A 16,631-nucleotide genomic window follows, 5' to 3' on the forward strand; every position below is an offset into this window, starting at 1 on the left:
TCTCTCTCTTTGTGTGACTATCATGAATAAATAAATAAAATCTTTAAAAAAAATCAGCAACATTAATTGATAAGTAAACATACATACATTATGTTACAGGCTTTTGAGATTTCTATTAAGAAGGCTGAAGGAAGGGGAAATGCCACAAAGCATATTATTGGATCAACTGACAAAACTGGAATACAGATGGTAGATTAGATCAAAGTACTGTATCAATATTAAATTTACTGAAATTGATAACTGTGCTGTGGTTATGAAGAGAGTATCCTATGCTGAGGTAACATATTGAGTATTTATGAGTAAAGGGCCATGATGATGTATGATAGTTACTTCAGATGCCAAAGGTGAGGGAGGTAGGTGTAAGTGATAGGAATAGGTCAGGGGCCCCTGGGTGGCTCAGTCCATTAGGCTGCTGACTCAGTTTAGGCTCAGGTCATGATCTCAGGGAGCCCCAGTCAGGCTTCATGCTCAGCACAGAGTCTACTTGAGATTCTCTCCCTCTCCCTCTCCCTCTGCCCATACGCTGCTCACGCTCTCTCTCCCCACCCCCACTTCTAAAATAAATAAATCTTAAAAAAATGATAACAATGGTTCAAAGAATATAATAAAAGGTTAAGAGTATACAGAGATCTTTGTATATTCTTATAATTCTCTGTAAGTTTGCAATTATTCTCAAATAAAACATTTCTAAAAGTACATCATATTTACATATAAAATACATATATTTATATGTATAATACCTACATATATATATATATATGTATTAGCCAATTACCTAGTCATTTCTTCTTCCAGAATTCTGCCTGGATTTAGCATTGATAATGAAAAATTCACTAAACAAAAACAAAACAAAACAAAAATAAGACATTTTTGAAAGGCTGAACTATTAATAGGTGTTACTAGGTTTTAAGAATCTTTTTTTCCTTTCAACCTCAATGAATTCTTTTCACTTTACTCAAATAAAAAGTCCAAGGGTTTAGGTGGAGAACATCCAGGTCCAGGATGGAGAGAGATAGCCCCCCTAGGTTCATCCCTGACCCTGGCAGTCTCAGGCCTTTAGCAAAGCAGCTTCCTAAGACAGCAGAGAGGAGCTGATGGAGGGCATACAGAGCATATACAAGGCAGAGGAGGAAAAAAGAAATGGTAATAGTCTCAATAGAAATACAAGATGTAAGAGGCGCTTTTCTTATGGTTAAAAGCACTTTACAGATAATTGTTTCTGTTCATTTTATTTTAATATATGTGTGTTTTCCCTACATGCTTCCTTTTAACATGAGGAATAGAAAGTCTGACTTACATGCATTGTAAAGGAGAGAAGATTAGAGACAAGGAAGATAAGTGAGTTATTTAAAGATGAAACAGTGGATCATTGACAATTTGTCATCATGTGCATTCCAAATCCTGTTTGCTGACAAAACTGTATTCTGGTATTTTTAAAGCAGTATTTATTGGAAGGAAATATATTGTTTATTAATTTGAACTAATTTGATAAAAATGCCTATGTGTCATTCCTGTTTTAATAAAAGCTAGCATGTATTTAATATTTATTATCTGCCAGGTTCTGTTCTGAACAACTTATATGTATTCATTCATTTGATTTTTATCACAACCCTATGAGGTAGGACTGTTTTAAGAATCCCCATTTCTGGGGATCTCTGGGTGGCTCAGTGGTTTAGCACCTGCCTTCGTCCCAGGGTATGATCCTAGGGTCCCGGGATCGAGTCCTGTATCGGGCTCCCTGTGTGGAGCCTGCTTTTCCCTCTGCTTGTGTCTCTGACTCTCTCTCTGTGTCTCTCATGCATAAATAAATAAAATATGTTTTTAAAAAAAGAATCCTCATTTCACAGATGAGGAAATTGAGACAGAGAGTGATAAAGTAACTTCTCCAAAGTCACACAGTTAGCAAGTAGGCTGAGGGTCCTAACACTATACATAGAGCTTTTAGCTTCATACTACACTAATTGTTACATGTGATAATGACTTCTTTTCACTTTTTAAAAAAACACAAAGGGGCACATGGGTGGCTCAGTTACACATCTACCTTTGAATCAGGTCATGATTCTGGGGTCCTGGGATGGAGCCCCCCTTCACCCGCACTGCATAAGGCAACTCGCTCAGCGAGGAGTCTGCTCCTCCCTCTCCCTTTGGCCCCTCCTCCCACTCATGCTCACCCTCTCTCTCAAATAAATAAATAAAATATTTTTTAAAAATAAAAAAACACAAAGTGAAAAAATATAAAGGAAACAGCCCATGTCAAAATAATAGGACAAAATATCACCACAGCATTTGTTGAGAAAACATACCAGCATAGGTAATTCCCATTTACTATGATGCTAGGACAGAAGTTAGTCTTTGTTCACTTATCACATGTAGATAACCCAGTAGTCATGTATTATGGTTGTGGTGTATCTTCTTTATTTTCTTCTAAAGAGGGCTAAGGTCGAGATGTATTTAAGACTTAAACTACTGTCAGGATTAATTACCCAGCAGGTGGCCCTGCCTGTGGCATAATTTCTCCCTCAAAACTGTAACTTCTGCTGATGTTCACAGTAGAGTGTTTCCACTTATTAATCTAGCTCTCCATCAGCTATCAGATCCTATTTTACTTCTGTTTTTATCAGGTCAGTTGTATATGCTCAATTCTTCCCTGAGTTCTTAAATATGGTAGCTTTGAGATGCCAAATGGGAACGGTATTTGGAATTAGAGGCAGACAAGCTCCCTAAACCTTGGTAATGGTGGAAATCATTGTTCAAATCTTGAGAAAACTCGACATATATGTGTACAGTGCTAGTTTTCCCTCAGAACTTAAAAATCAGGCAGAATCTGAAACGAATTTTGCTCTCCTTCAATGCCTACCTCAAATGTTTCAATTCTCTCAATGATTATAACTCAGACTGATCCTTCCTCCTAGGAAATAAGAATCTACGGACATTGAAAATCTGAAATGTTCCTTCCTCAGAGTCCAAGCAAAGAATGGCAATCCAGGTCTGAGTTAGTAACCCAGGGGCTCCTAGGAGAGCTTCTACTGCCCAAGGACTAACATAAGTCAGATGTGTTCTCAGAAAAATCATGGGACTCTAGATTTGGAGTTCTAGATCAGGAAATCTCATGGGACTCTAGATCTGGACATCTTATGGGGTCCTAGATCTGGAATTCTAGGCCTAGAAATCCATGGGACTCTAGATTTGAAAGGGCCAAGGCCTGGTCTTCTCAGATGCTACTTATTAGAGCTCAGTCTCATAAACAATCACTAAGTTATCTGGTTCAGGGGTTCTCAATGCTATTTTGCCTGTTAGACTCACATGTAGAGCTTGAAAAAATACACCTGCCCAGGCTCCCATGCAAGAACAGTTAAATCAGAACTTTCGGCTGAGTCTAGAGAATCACATTTCTAAAAAGTATCCTCACTTGATTCTAATGTGCTAGGATGGAGAAGTCTCACTCTGGTCTACCTGAATGCTTCCCAGAACAAGGAAATGGAGAATTCTTGAAGCTGCCTCTTCATTTTAGAGAGCTTCCATAAAATCCATTCCTTTTATGGATGAAGAAACAGAATTTTAGAGTGGTTGTTTCATTTCCAAGTTTTTACAGCTAATTCTCCCCAATATTTATTGATCATTTACTACATTCCAGATGTTTTACATAAATCATCTCATTTAATTCTATCAGTAAGTCTTCGATCACTTTTTAAAGATAAGCACAGTAAGAATTACAAAGGTTAAGTAACTTGCCCAAGGTCATACAGCTGGTAAGTGAAGGGCCTAAGTAACTGCCTATCTTAGGTATTACCTAGGGATACATGACACAGAGAGTCCTGACTGTCATTTTTAAGTCTCAGACCAATGTCTGCTTTCCTTAATTCCACCTAGAACTTCTCTTATCTCATGGAAATGTACAGCACAAAATAAAGAGTGTTTGTTCAGGTAACACAGGCCGTAGTTAGTTAAGGTAACCAGGGTCTCCAATATGGCTCTTCCTCTCAATCATGGCAGGGTGTATTGATCTCTCTACAGAATTTTCTAGATATTACAGTCACATAGACTTGACATGAAATAGATCAAGTTCCTGATACTCTGCATAAAAAAAAAAAGTCTCCTCCGAGTCTGTCCTTGAAGTTTTAGATGTAGAATGTGCATAGTTTCTGTACAACTGTTTCATTGTCAGAGAACAAACTTTGCCACCAAGTAGCTTTATGCTGTTGACAAGGATGTGCTCTGTTCACAATCATTTACTGTCAAACCCTCTTGGAATTTAAACCCTTTTTTTTTTCTTTTAACATCCCCTATTTGGCTCCCATTAAGTGTAGCTGTCCAAGAGCCTAACAATTCTAAAAAACAGACTTTGAATAAGCATCATCTCTACAAGATGAGCAAGTGAGCTCTGCTCAGGCTAAGTACAGCTAAGTACCTGATATTCTCTCAACTTTCATGCTTTTTGCTAAACTCTACAATTCTTTACATACCAGTGAGCTCTCTGGTTTTAGACTGAGTAGGAAATTTAAAGATTTCCCTTTCTCCAAAGAGGTATGACAATATTATCTTTACAAACTACTAAAGAGTGGACATTGGAAATTAGTAACATTTGAGGGACTTCCCATCACAAATCCTCTAAGCCTATAGGCCTAATGACAAATGTAGTTATAGAAAACCAATGGTAACTTCATCTGGAGGTTACAGAAACTGAGTTGGCAACTCTGGTGAGTTTATTGATCCAGCAATCACAGGTTTGTAAGTGACTTGTTCATGCCATTCCCCAGAGAGACCTTGGATTTGGCCCTGGGCACACAGAACATGACACTCATCTGCCATGCCCAGCTTCAAAGCTATTTGGTTGCATAATTAGAAACACACTGTTCCAAATAAGAAACGTGTGGAATTATTTTGGTGTTAGTAAAAAAAAAACAAGACTCATAAAATTGGTTCAAACGCTAGTTCTTCTGTGCTAAGTGTGTGACATTATTTAACCTAATTTAAAAAATTTTAGTTGAAAAATAACATTGACCATCTTAACCACTTTAAAGTGTACAGTTCAGTAGTGTTAAGTGTAGTCACACTGTTGTACAATCTCCAGAACTTTTTCATCTTGTTAAACTGAAACTCTATGCCCATCAAACAGCAACTTCCTATTTTCCCCTCCCCCCAGCCCTGGCAGCCTCTATTCTACTTTCTACTTCTGTGAATTTGACTACTTCAGATACTTCATATAAGTGGAGTCATACAGTATTTGTCTCTTTTGTGACTGACTTATTCAAGGTTTATGCATGTCGTAGCATGTTAGGATTGCCTTCCTTTTGTTTAGCCATTCATCCCTTAATCTATTTTTTAACCCTAAATTGAAATTAATTTTGATTGACATGTCCAAATATGGATTATCCTGCCATATATATAAACACATAATAGAGCTAAAGATCTTCTAAGAAGTAAAAGGAAAACAAATAGAAAATCCCTGCCCCTTATTCCCTTAAAGACTTTTTAAATTATCCTATCTTGCTCCAATTTTACCTTTATAGTGTTTGTGATAAAATTTTGGTCACTGGTCAAGCAAAGTAATCTATTTAAATCTTCCAAACCCATTTTTTGTGTTTTTTAAAAGATGTTATTTATTTATTTAAGAGAGCAAGCAAGTGAGAAAGGAAAAGAGCACACAAGCAGGGGGAGGGGCAGAGGCAGATTCCCCCTTGAGCAGGGTACCTGACACCAGGCTCTATCCCAGGACCTGAGCTGAAGGCAGACACAACCGACTGCACCACGCAGGCGCCCCTCCCCTCATTTTTGTTTTTAAGAGAAAACATAATCGGGATCCCTGGGTGGTGCAGCGGTTTAGCGCCTGCCTTTGGCCCAGGGCGTGATCCTGGAGACCCGGGATCGAATCCCATGTCGGGCTCCCAGTGCATGGAGCCTGCTTCTCCCTCTGCCTGTGTCTCTGCCTCTCTCTCTCTCTCTCTCTCTGTGACTATCATAAATAAAAAAAAAAAAAAGAGAGAAAACATAATCATTTACATTGGGAGTATAATGTCTATAGTCCTGAGCATTGTTTGGATAGCAGAAAGGCCTGGGTTTGAACTCTGTCCTGACCCCCACCAGCTGTGTAACTCAGGACAAGGTCTTTATCCTCTCCAAGCCTCAGGTTCCTCATATGTTACAGAGGATAATATTACCTGCTGTGTAGGATTGGTTTTATGAAGGTTAAGTGAAATAGGACCTACCAGATAATAAATGTGATAAATTACCATTATTATTATTTTATAAGAAAGAGGTTCTGGGCAGCCCGGGTGGCTCAGCGGTTTAGCGCCGCCTTCAGCCCAGGGTGTGATCCTGGAGACCCGAGATCGAGTCCCACATCGGGCTCTCTGCATGGAGCCTGCTTCTCCTTCTGCCTGTGTCTCTGCCTCTCTCTCTTTCTGTGTCTCTCATGAATAAATAAATAAAAATCTTTAAAAAAAAAAAAAAGAAAGAGGTTCTTCTCAGAAACAATAGTATTAGAACATAAATTGTGTTTTTGTAGGATCTTGTTTTAATTATTCAAAAGACAAGACACCTGGGTGGCTCAGTCAGTTAATTTTATTCCTGATTTCAGCTCAGGTCATGATCTCAGGGTCATGAGAGCAAGCCCTGCTTCAGGCTCGCATTCAGTGCAGAGTCTGCTTGTTTCTCTCCCTCCCCACACCTGATCTCTCTCTCTCTCTCTCTCTCTCTCAAATAGATAAAAATCATTTTGAAAAAAAGGCACATTTACTGGATTTCTAAAAGATATTAATATTTATGTAAACAGACCCTATTGCTGAATCAAGCAATCATAATTACACTTAAGCTCTACAATGCTAACCAAACATGTAGCTCTCAATCAGTAGACATTGAAAACCCTTATTGATCTAAATGATAGAGTCCACTTTTTCTCAAATATCTGCTCTGTAGGCTGCCTTTCCTTTATCAGTTTTTTTCCCTTATATTTCACCATCTGTGTACCAATAAAACTTCACTTCATCTTCTCCAGCCTTATACCCACAAGGTCTCTTGGGAGGAACTAGGCCATCGGGTCTGGTAGAAAGCACCAAAATCTTCCCTTCTGTGTTTAATCTGACTAATATGAACATAACTGTCCACCGGAACCTGACTCCAGTGCTCTTGCCTCCTGTAGAGGCATTAACTTATGGGACTCCTCTGGCTCTTCAGTAATTACACTCCTCTGTGTGAGTTTCAAAACACATCATTCTCATACTGAAAACACCGACTCTTTAATGAAGTGTTATACCAAGTTCCAGTCAACCTGGTTGATCCACAAATTAGACACAGAAAATGAATATACTTTTAACAAAAGGGGTGGAAAGAGAGAAAATAGAAAGAAAACAAGAAACAGATTTACAAGCTGAGGATAGCTGAGAAGTACTGCCATGCTAACTGGGGTCTTTTCAGATGTGTTAGTCATCACCAAAGAGATGGACATTGCACAGACATATTCAAGTATGGTTCCACCGTCCTCAAGTAGAGGGACTTCCCTGCTTTATTTAGATGCAGAGCTTCCTGCATATTTCCTCATTCTGTCTTAAAAGTCAAACATATATACCTATTTGTTGAAATATAAATGAGTATTTGAGGAATTTTCTGATAATTTTATAACTTCTTATGATATCTGGAGTCATCTAGAAGTGCAAACCATTAAACAAGTAGATGAGGAATAGTAAAATCAACTTCTAATCTTTCATCCAGTTTAAAGAGTATAATGGATGTTTAAAAAAAAATAGACAAATGCTTACCTGGAAAGGAGAAGTTTCCTGCAGTATCCACAAATTTGTCAGTCATTTGTCCAAAAACGATCATCATGAGGGGGAGACCTGATCCATGAGCTATGGCCATGATAGTGCCCAGGGACATCAATAATTTATCCTGCCAGTCAGAATATCTAAACTTAAAAATTAAAAAAAAAAAGGAAATAAAAAAATACTTCATAGGAAAGAATTTTTCCTTCCCCAAAACTATATGTTTTTTGGATTTTTATTTAATGTCAGTACTTTTTTAAAAAGATTTATCTATTTATTTTATTTTTTTAAGATTTTATTTATTTATTCATGAAAGACACAGAGAGAGGCAGAGACATAGGCAGAGGGAGAAGCAGGCTCCCTGTGGGGAGCCTGACTTGGAACTAGATCCCAGGACCCAGGGATCAACACCCTGAGCCAAAGACAGGTGCTCAACCATTGAGCAAATAGCCACCCTATTTAGTTTAAAGACAGAGAGCAAGCAAGTGAGAGTGAGCAGTTGGGAGAGGCAGAGGGAGAGAGAGAATCCTCAGGCAGACTCTCCACTGAGTGTGGAGTTGGATGTTGGGCTCAATCCCAGGACCCTGAAGTCATGACCTGAGCCGAAACCAACAGTCAGACACTTAACCGACTGTACTACCCAGGCGCCCCTAAGGTCAGTACTCTTTATTTAAGGTCAGTACTTTTTACTTAAGGTCAGTAGTTGCAGATAAATGTAATAGGGAAGAAGGAGGATTTCAACCCAAATTATTGACAGATTAATTTTGTGATTCTATTTATTTTATATTCTGTGAAGAAATCAATCTGATTCCATTTCATCAGTATCTTCTTTGGTTGAATGACATCAATATAACCAGAGAGGATTAAAGTTTAGTTCTATTAAGAAATACTGTTGGATCTTCCAGAGCTACTTATGTAGTGAGTTAAAAACAGCTTGGAGTAAACATTAAATACACACACATGCACCTACACATCACATCCTTTAAAACAACATTCAAAATATTTCAGAGGGAGAATTACAAATAGGGAGGAAACAGATCCCCTGAGTCTTATGGATAGGTTCCCTTTAAGAGGTTTAAGTTAGCCTTGAAAAGGCAGCTCAGACGCGGAATGAAAAAACATTATGGAGTGCCTACATGTGTACTTTAGGGAAGACATACTTAAGGAGAAAATGCTCACTGCAGAATCTGGAAGATAAGGGAGAAGTCGCTGAAGAAGAAATGCGGAGTCCTGATAAAGTGGAGGTGTTTCGGCTTAGCACAGCAAGGTGCCTAGAGACCGCATGCAGCACTCAGGTAACTCCATGCAGTGGAAGTCCTGAAGCGCACAGTGTGGAAGATAAGATTAGAAAGAGGTAAAAAAGGCCTGGTGGGCCACACCAACTGTCTTGGACTTAGTACTATCAATGTAGAGTGTACTTAGTACTAGCACTTAGAAGGCTGACACCAGTTAGTACAGTGACACATACAGTACCCAAGAACTAACCAGCCAATCAATATCACAGTATTCCAAAGGCTTTGTCCCTCACTGTCTTTTTAGCCCTAACTTCTTTTTCTTCACATTTTTGATTGATCATTCTTTTTTTTTTTTATAAGACAGGAACAGACTGTTCTTTTTTTTTTTTTAATTTATTCATGAGTGACAGAGAGAGAGAGAGAGAGAGAGAGAGAGAGGCAGAGACACAGGCAGAGGGAGAAGCAGGCTCCACTCAGGGAGCCTGACGTGGGACTTGATCCCGGGTCTCCAGGATCACACCCTGGGCTGCAGGCGGCGCTAAACCGCTGCGCCACCAGGGCTGCCCTTGATTGATCATTCTATGGCTCTCTCTGTCTTCTTTCTTCTTCTGCCTTCTAGATTACATCTATCTTCTCTTATATTTCCATTTCTATACCTTCCCCTCTGTCCTTTGCATCTGTCCCCTTTTTTTATTTATTCCTTTTTTAAAAGATTTTTTATTTATTTGAGTGAGAGAGAGAGGGAGAGGGAGAGGGAGCAAAGCTGGAGAAGTAGAAGCAGACTCCCCACAGAGCAGGGAGCCTGATGCAGGGCTCCATTCCAGGATCCTGAGATCATGATTTGAGCCAAAGGCAGACACTTAACCAACTGAGCCAGCCATTGCCCACCCCCACCCCACTGTCACCCTGTCCCCTCTTTTAAATTTTTTCCTTCTACCCATTTCCCTCACCCTGCCTCCTTTGGGGGATGAGACATAGTCATCAGGAGACTGAGTGATGAGTCAGGTTTGGCAGAGTGGGATCTTTGAGAACTGAGGGTGAGTCAAACAGAGGCAACAGGCTAGGGCAGTCTGAGGTCAGACACACTGGGTGGGAAGGAGGGGTGTGCAAACTGTTCTCACAGAGTTCCAGAAGTTCAGTATGGAGAGGCCAAATTCCATCCTCAAACATACAGGGCAAGCAAGTGCACCAAAAGAGACAAAAAGTCAGAAGCCAGGTAGAGCTTGGAGCAGAACAAGGGGAGTGGGTAAAGTCAAGAGCTAATGGAGAAGTGTCCCTAAAATTGCTACAAAATGGACTTGTGTTCCCAGGGTTCAGTGGCTCTGAGGGAAGGGAGATAGAGCACTTGGGTCTACTGGCCACAGATACAAGCACAGGATCAGGTCAGTATGTCATGTTCTCAATAGTGAACATTTACATAAAATTGAGGATCATGTTAAGTGTTTTTCATGCTACTTAAATAAAATTTCATTGTCTCCAAGCTTAAATTTAAAAATATAAGAACTTCACAGCAATATCCTAAGCAAATTTAAATTTGTTTTAAATGATTTTCAACAAAACAATGAATTTCTAATTCTTGTTAGAAACAGGTTTGTCCTGAACCCATCTCAGGACTAAAAATATCTATTCAGAAGCATAAAAGATTATATTTCTTTTTTTTAAAAAAAGATTATATTTCAATTCAATTTAAATTTTAACTTTTAAGTTCAGATTAAACATATTAAGTTTCTGTCTCAAGGTTTGTGGTGTCTTATTTGCTATAGGAGGCAGATTTAAAATATGTGCATTCCAATCAGATTTAGTTTTATAATTTATTCTCTAAAGCATTGATTTTTTAACTCTGACACTTTCAAATAAACACACAATAAGGGAGAAGAGAATGAAATGTGGTGGTGTGGTGACATGAGAAATGTGCAGCAATACTTGAGACTGAGGAGGTTTTGGTGTCTTTTCATCCATTTACTTACAAAGCTGGATATTTCAGCTGACGTGCCAATTAATACCAACTTCTTTGCTACAGAATAATGGCTGTCATAGTTCGAAATCAATCGTACTTACTCAAGGTAGGCAAACATCTTCTTGGGCCACCTCTCTGAGGCATATTACAAATGAAAAACAGATTAGATTTCTTCCAAAAAATATGTTGGCTTGGCTTGTACCAGCAGATTGTGGTACATAGTCAGAATTGACTTACGATTGTGTCAAACATAGTCAGAATCTCTAATAGTTTTTCCATATTTAGTCAATTTACTTGGAAGTCAAATGTGAACATAGATGTCTTATTTCCAAATTTCTGTAATTAATAATCACTTTCTTTATATGAAAGCTTATTTTAAGCAAAATTGGGTGAGTGGAGGGTGTGATGGTGGTAGTGTGTGTATGTGTGTGTGTGAGAGAGAAATAAATATAAAGATGTGTTTTCCTGAGATTGGTTATTTTGTGAGGTGCTATGAATACAAGTCCTAGCTCTGCTCTACTCTGCTCGCCTATCCCCTACCTCTTTTATCATCCACTTTGAGAATGTGGTCCATTGACTACAAGACGTCAACCTAAGACTATCTTAAAGCACTGACTCCATAACTATTGTTTCAAGACACCAGATTTGAATGAAAACAAGAATTACTCATATTTAATATTTCACAGCTTACCAAAGTTAATGATCCAATCAGCTTCGTTCTCTTCATTTTTTTCTTGTCTTGGTAGCTGTAAAGAAACATACTTGTTTGAATTTAAAACTGTTACCAAATGTTTCATAGCCAACTGAATATAAACTTGAATAGTTATCACATCCAACTGCTATAATATTTTCAAATATGAAACAGTGATACCTACAAATTGTCCAAATTATCTAATTTAACAAATATCGCAAGGCAATCACCGGGTGCCAAGGTAACTGTCCAAGGTACTACAAGGATATCTGGATTAACGAGAGATGGTTGCCTTCCTTGCAGAGCTTGCACACAGAAAGAAAATACATAGGTTAATATCTGCCAAACAATTAAATTATTCTGTTGCTAAAAATATATATATTGTTCTAAAAATAGGGTAAAGTCTACTGTTCTGAAGGACTGTAGGAGTGGTGTCAGGAAATCGTGTTGACTCAACATTCACAATATATCTAGAATTCAACCACTACTCATCACTTTTACTGCTATCCCAAGAGCCTGGGAGAATACCTGCCTAGTCTCTGTATTTTCAATTATGCCAACTTCAGTTTACCTTCAACACAGCACCCATACAATCATGTACAAGCTCAAGTCATATTATGCTACTCCTCTGCTCAAAAGCCTACAATGGCTCCCATTTTTCTCAGAGTAAAAGCCAAAATTCTTTCATTGGATTTTGGCCCCTATATGATCGGTCTCCTTGTTATCTCTCTGACCATATTTCTTACTCCTATTCCTGTTTGCTTCAAGCCACCCTGACCTCTCTGCTGTTACTGTTCTGTGAGCACACCAAACACATCTCCATAGCAGGGTCTTTATATTGTCAGATACCTCTGCTAGGAATGCTGTCCCCTCAGGCACCCACACAGCTCTCTCCTCTCATGCTTTTCCAGTCTTTGCTCAAATACTGCCTTCCTATTAGGACCTATCTTAACCACCTATTGAAAATTGCAAACTACTTCTTCCTTGCACTCCTGATTTCCTTAGCCTTAATATTTTCCATAGTATTCATCATCTTCTAACATTTGCTGTAGCTTACTTATTTTGCAGTATTATTTATGTCTGTCCTCCATACAATAATGTAAACTCCACGAGGGTAGAGAATTTTTTAACCCTAAATGCTCTTATTTAGCTTCATTTGTTAATTATTTAGTTTAGGTATGTGATGAAGTTTTGCTCATAAGACTTGACCCCAAATTATTTAGAACATTTGCTAAAATCAAAGGACAGACATCTGCCACTAAATATGTTCAAAAGAAGGTGCTATAGGCAATATAGCAGTATGAATGCAACTAGCATATAACTAACTTGCCATTTGCCCCAAATAACTGAAGTGACCTTGACTTCCTTGGAAAGAATAAGCTTCATGTGCTTTTTTAAAAAAATAAAAATTAGTCTCAACATGTACTCTCATAATCCTATGGTCTTAACCTACTATTAACTTTCTGTATTTCTGTTCTGAACTGTTCTCTGGTATTTCCCATACAAGGCTGTGGACTTCACTTCTGAGAACTCCTTTGGGTTCTGGAGGATTACTGCATCTTTTGCAGGGATAGCTCCTTTGTGCACTCATCAAATGTTCAGCCAGTGCAATACATAAATAGCCTTCATAAAAATGCCATCTATTTATAGATTCACAGTCAGTCCCAGCTGATGAAAACCACTTTTTTTTTTCTGGTAGAAATAATACCATCCATCTGTTTTCTAATTCTATTTGGCAAACTAAATTTTCTATGAATGAATACCACCCATCTTTAGAAGGAATAAGGCAGTATCACTGTATGAAGAAGTTAACAGACTAAAATAATTCTTTAGCTTAAACATGAGACAAAGGGGCCCGGCTAGCTCAGTCGGTAGAGCATGAGACTCTTAAACATGAGACAGGCATATTTTCAGTTGGTTACTCAGGCCCCTTGCAGCTTGAGGACACACTACAGAACCTGACAAATGTGTCCCTCTGGGTGATTACTTGATGACATAGGTCAATTAGTTCTGGATGGCCTGGCATGAACTCAGAGACCGGAACAGCCTCAGAAACTATGGGAGGCTAAAGGCGAAAATGATTCACTATTCCCACACTGAAAGAGGAAACAAAAATCACACACTGTTGACTGGTCACTTCTGCCCCTACCAAGGCCTGTGAAGTGCGGCTACCAAGGCCCCCTTGGTAGAACCCAAGAGCACAGCCACAGAGAGCGAGGAGCAAGCAAGCGAAGCCTGGAGGTTTTCCCCTTGCATCTGAACAAACACTGATTTGGGAGCGCAGGTTACAGAAGAATGAGGCTGCCCAAGGCCCTCCTCCCCACCTCACTGCCCCAAAGGGAGAAATGCCCACCAAGGAGGTGCTGCGAGACGGGTGGGGGTGGGGGAGGGGATAACACAGGAGGAAGAGGAATTAACTGGGGGAGGAGGGCTTCCGCGGTTGCTGCTGTTTTTCTGCTTCACTAGTCTTCAAAAGGCGCAACCATCAACAGCAGGTGTCTGATGCTCTATAGCACGAAACTTTAGTTTAACTTCATCATTTTAGGTGATGCCGGTAAAATCTGTAAAAGTTTTGAGTTTAATAATGCGAGGAGGGATCCCTGGGTGGCGCAGCGGTTTGGCGCCTGCCTTTGGCCCAGGGCGCGATCCTGGAGACCCGGGATCGAATCCCACGTCGGGCTCCCGGAGCATGGAGCCTGCTTCTCCCTCTGCCTGTGTCTCTGCCTCTCTCTCTCTCTCTCTGTGACTATCATAAATAAAATTTAAAAAAAAATTAAAAAAAATAATAATGCGGGGAATGTTACAGGGCACAGACGTTCATCGAATCACCCCGCACAGAGTTGGGGGAAGTGGCATTTTTAAAGGCAGCTTCTTCTTCCAAATCCGTTCCAAAAGGAGCCTCTGAGACACTCCTTGAGGAAAGTCGGAACCTTGGACAGGACCCTCCAGTGAAGCCTCCGAGACCCGGGCACCAACAGCCCCTGCCCGCTGCCGAAGCCTCGCTGGAGAGCGTGCGAACGTGGGGCCGCGGGCGAGGTACCTGCTGCCGCCTGGTTCAGAGTCGCCCTCCGCCCTCCCGGGGCGCCGCGCCGCGCCGTTCCTTCCCGCCTCGAGATCCATGTCCACCTGGGGAGAGACCAACAGCCTCGGGTCGGGGCGCACCCGGCCCAGCTCGGGGGGCACCGGCCTCCTCACCTCCCGCAACCGAGGGGTGCGAGCCGGGCGCACACTGCCGCGGGGCTGGCGCGACTCACCTGGGGCCTGGGCCGTGTGGCGGAGCAGCCGCGCGCGGACTTTGCCCGTGGGAGCCTCCCCCGCCCTGCACGCGCGCGCCGGGACACGCCTCCGCCGCCGGCTCCCTCCGCCGCCCCGCGCGGGAGGGGGTGAGGGGCGCCGCGTGCAGCCCCGCCGCCGGGGAGGGTGCCCGAGCGGCCGCCCCGCCCCCCCCCCGCCCCCCACCCGCCCCCCACCGCCCCCCACACCGCCCCGGGCGAGCCGCCAGCCCCCGCCCCGCAGCGCCGCCCCGGCCGCTGAGCCGGCGACCAGCCCGGTGTCCTGCGCGCTCGCTCGGAGAGCCTCGCCCGGCGGGCCACCCGAGCCCCCAGGAGGGACTGCCACACGCTCTGCACGCTCAGCTTTCTTTGGACACCCGTGCGGGGGGCTGTTTCCGGACCCTCGACAATCAGGGGGCGTCCCCAGGTCCGGACCCCAACCACCTCCGGAGGCCGCCCCGAATCACCACATCACCACGTTAGGCTCCTTGCAAAAGACGCACGCTGTTGGTGCCCTTTTACTACCGAGGGGCACAGAACTTTAGGGCTGGAAAGGCTGTTAGGGATCTCCTAATTAAAATCCAATTTTTTTTTTTTTTTTTTTTTTTTTACAAAAATAAATTGATGCCAGAGACGCTGAATCCTGCCTGAGGCTGCATCAGAGAGGCCAGAATCCAGTCTCCAGGGCCCTCCGCGGCCTCCCTGCTCTGATCTCAGACTTCTCCCTACACTAAGTTGTCTCTACAGAGAGCGCCTACCCCAGTGCCCTGTATGGCGTTCTCGTCCCTTCTTTTTTTAAGATTTTATTTATTTATTCATGAGAGACACAGAAAGAGAGAGAGGCAGAGACACAGGCAGAGGGAGAAGCAGGCTCTACGCAGGGAGCCCGACGTGGGACTTGAACCTGGGTCTCCAGGATCACGCCCTGGGCTGAAGGCGGCGCTGAACCGCTGAGCCACCCGGCTGCCCTCGTCCCTTTCTGATTCCTTTTCTTCCTGAAAAGAAAGGATCTAAAACAGGGAGCTATATATCATGAAGGCTTTGAAGCCAGTGGGATTGAAACCCAGAGCTTCACATCCTGTAAGCGCTGTGAGGTGAACCCTGCTCACTTCTCTGGGCTTCAGTTTCCTCCTATGTAAGTAACAGGATAAAGGCAACTCCCTTTCCAGGTTACTGCCAGGAATAAGTGAATCAAGAAAGTGAGGATCTAGTATCATGCCTAAAACATAGTGTATGCTCCACAAATATGGCCTGCTTTCCTCCTGATCAGGTAGCCAGATTACCTGCTGGTCCTTCCTTCTGCTGTGCCTTATTAGTACTAAAGTCATCCCATGACTTTCTTGGGTTCCCCGAGAACCTTAAAGCAGTGCCAGGTATCACAGGAACTGAGTTGTTGGGTAGACACTCCTATGAATCTCACCTCTGCCGTGTACTAGCTGTCTGGCCTTGGGCTGTTTTATTCTTGATTCAATCCCTGAATCCTTATAAGACAGGGGAGTTACTAGAATTAGAAATGATGTATGCCGAGTGCCCAGCACATAGGAAGCACCTGATAAACTGGTATTATGGTTAAAAGATCAGAAGAAGTTGATGAGGAAGGACAAGTGGAGGCAGCTGCTCTGGTCCTCACTCGCAAATGCGCCACTCTCCGTCCTGCTCTGCCTGGTACCTGTTGCCTTGGCAGATCACAGGATGCCTTGAAGAACATGCTGGAGTTGA

At 41.9% G+C, this 16,631-nt stretch overlaps 1 protein-coding gene across 6 annotated transcripts in view; it reads right to left on the minus strand.

Annotated features, from left to right (window-relative positions):
• Window positions 1-15,018, minus strand: part of ABCB4 (ATP binding cassette subfamily B member 4) — a 71,952-nt gene extending 56,934 nt beyond the window's left edge. Inside the window, exons 1-5 of one of the 6 annotated variants that reach the window (XM_038556684.1) lie at window positions 14,895-14,959; window positions 14,681-14,766; window positions 11,641-11,695; window positions 7,755-7,905; window positions 776-833 (exon numbers count right to left, since the gene is read on the minus strand). In XM_038556684.1, the coding sequence (XP_038412612.1) occupies window positions 776-833; window positions 7,755-7,905; window positions 11,641-11,695; window positions 14,681-14,760 (344 nt within the window). In that variant the 5' untranslated portion in view covers window positions 14,761-14,766; window positions 14,895-14,959. The other 5 variants (XM_038556687.1, XM_038556686.1, XM_038556685.1 and 2 more) reach the window with 5 other exon arrangements.
• Between the last annotated feature and the right edge of the window lie 1,613 nt (window positions 15,019-16,631).

The sequence above is a fragment of the Canis lupus genome, chromosome 14, assembly GCF_011100685.1.
Source record: "Canis lupus familiaris isolate Mischka breed German Shepherd chromosome 14, alternate assembly UU_Cfam_GSD_1.0, whole genome shotgun sequence".
NCBI classification, from domain to species: domain Eukaryota; kingdom Metazoa; phylum Chordata; class Mammalia; order Carnivora; family Canidae; genus Canis; species Canis lupus.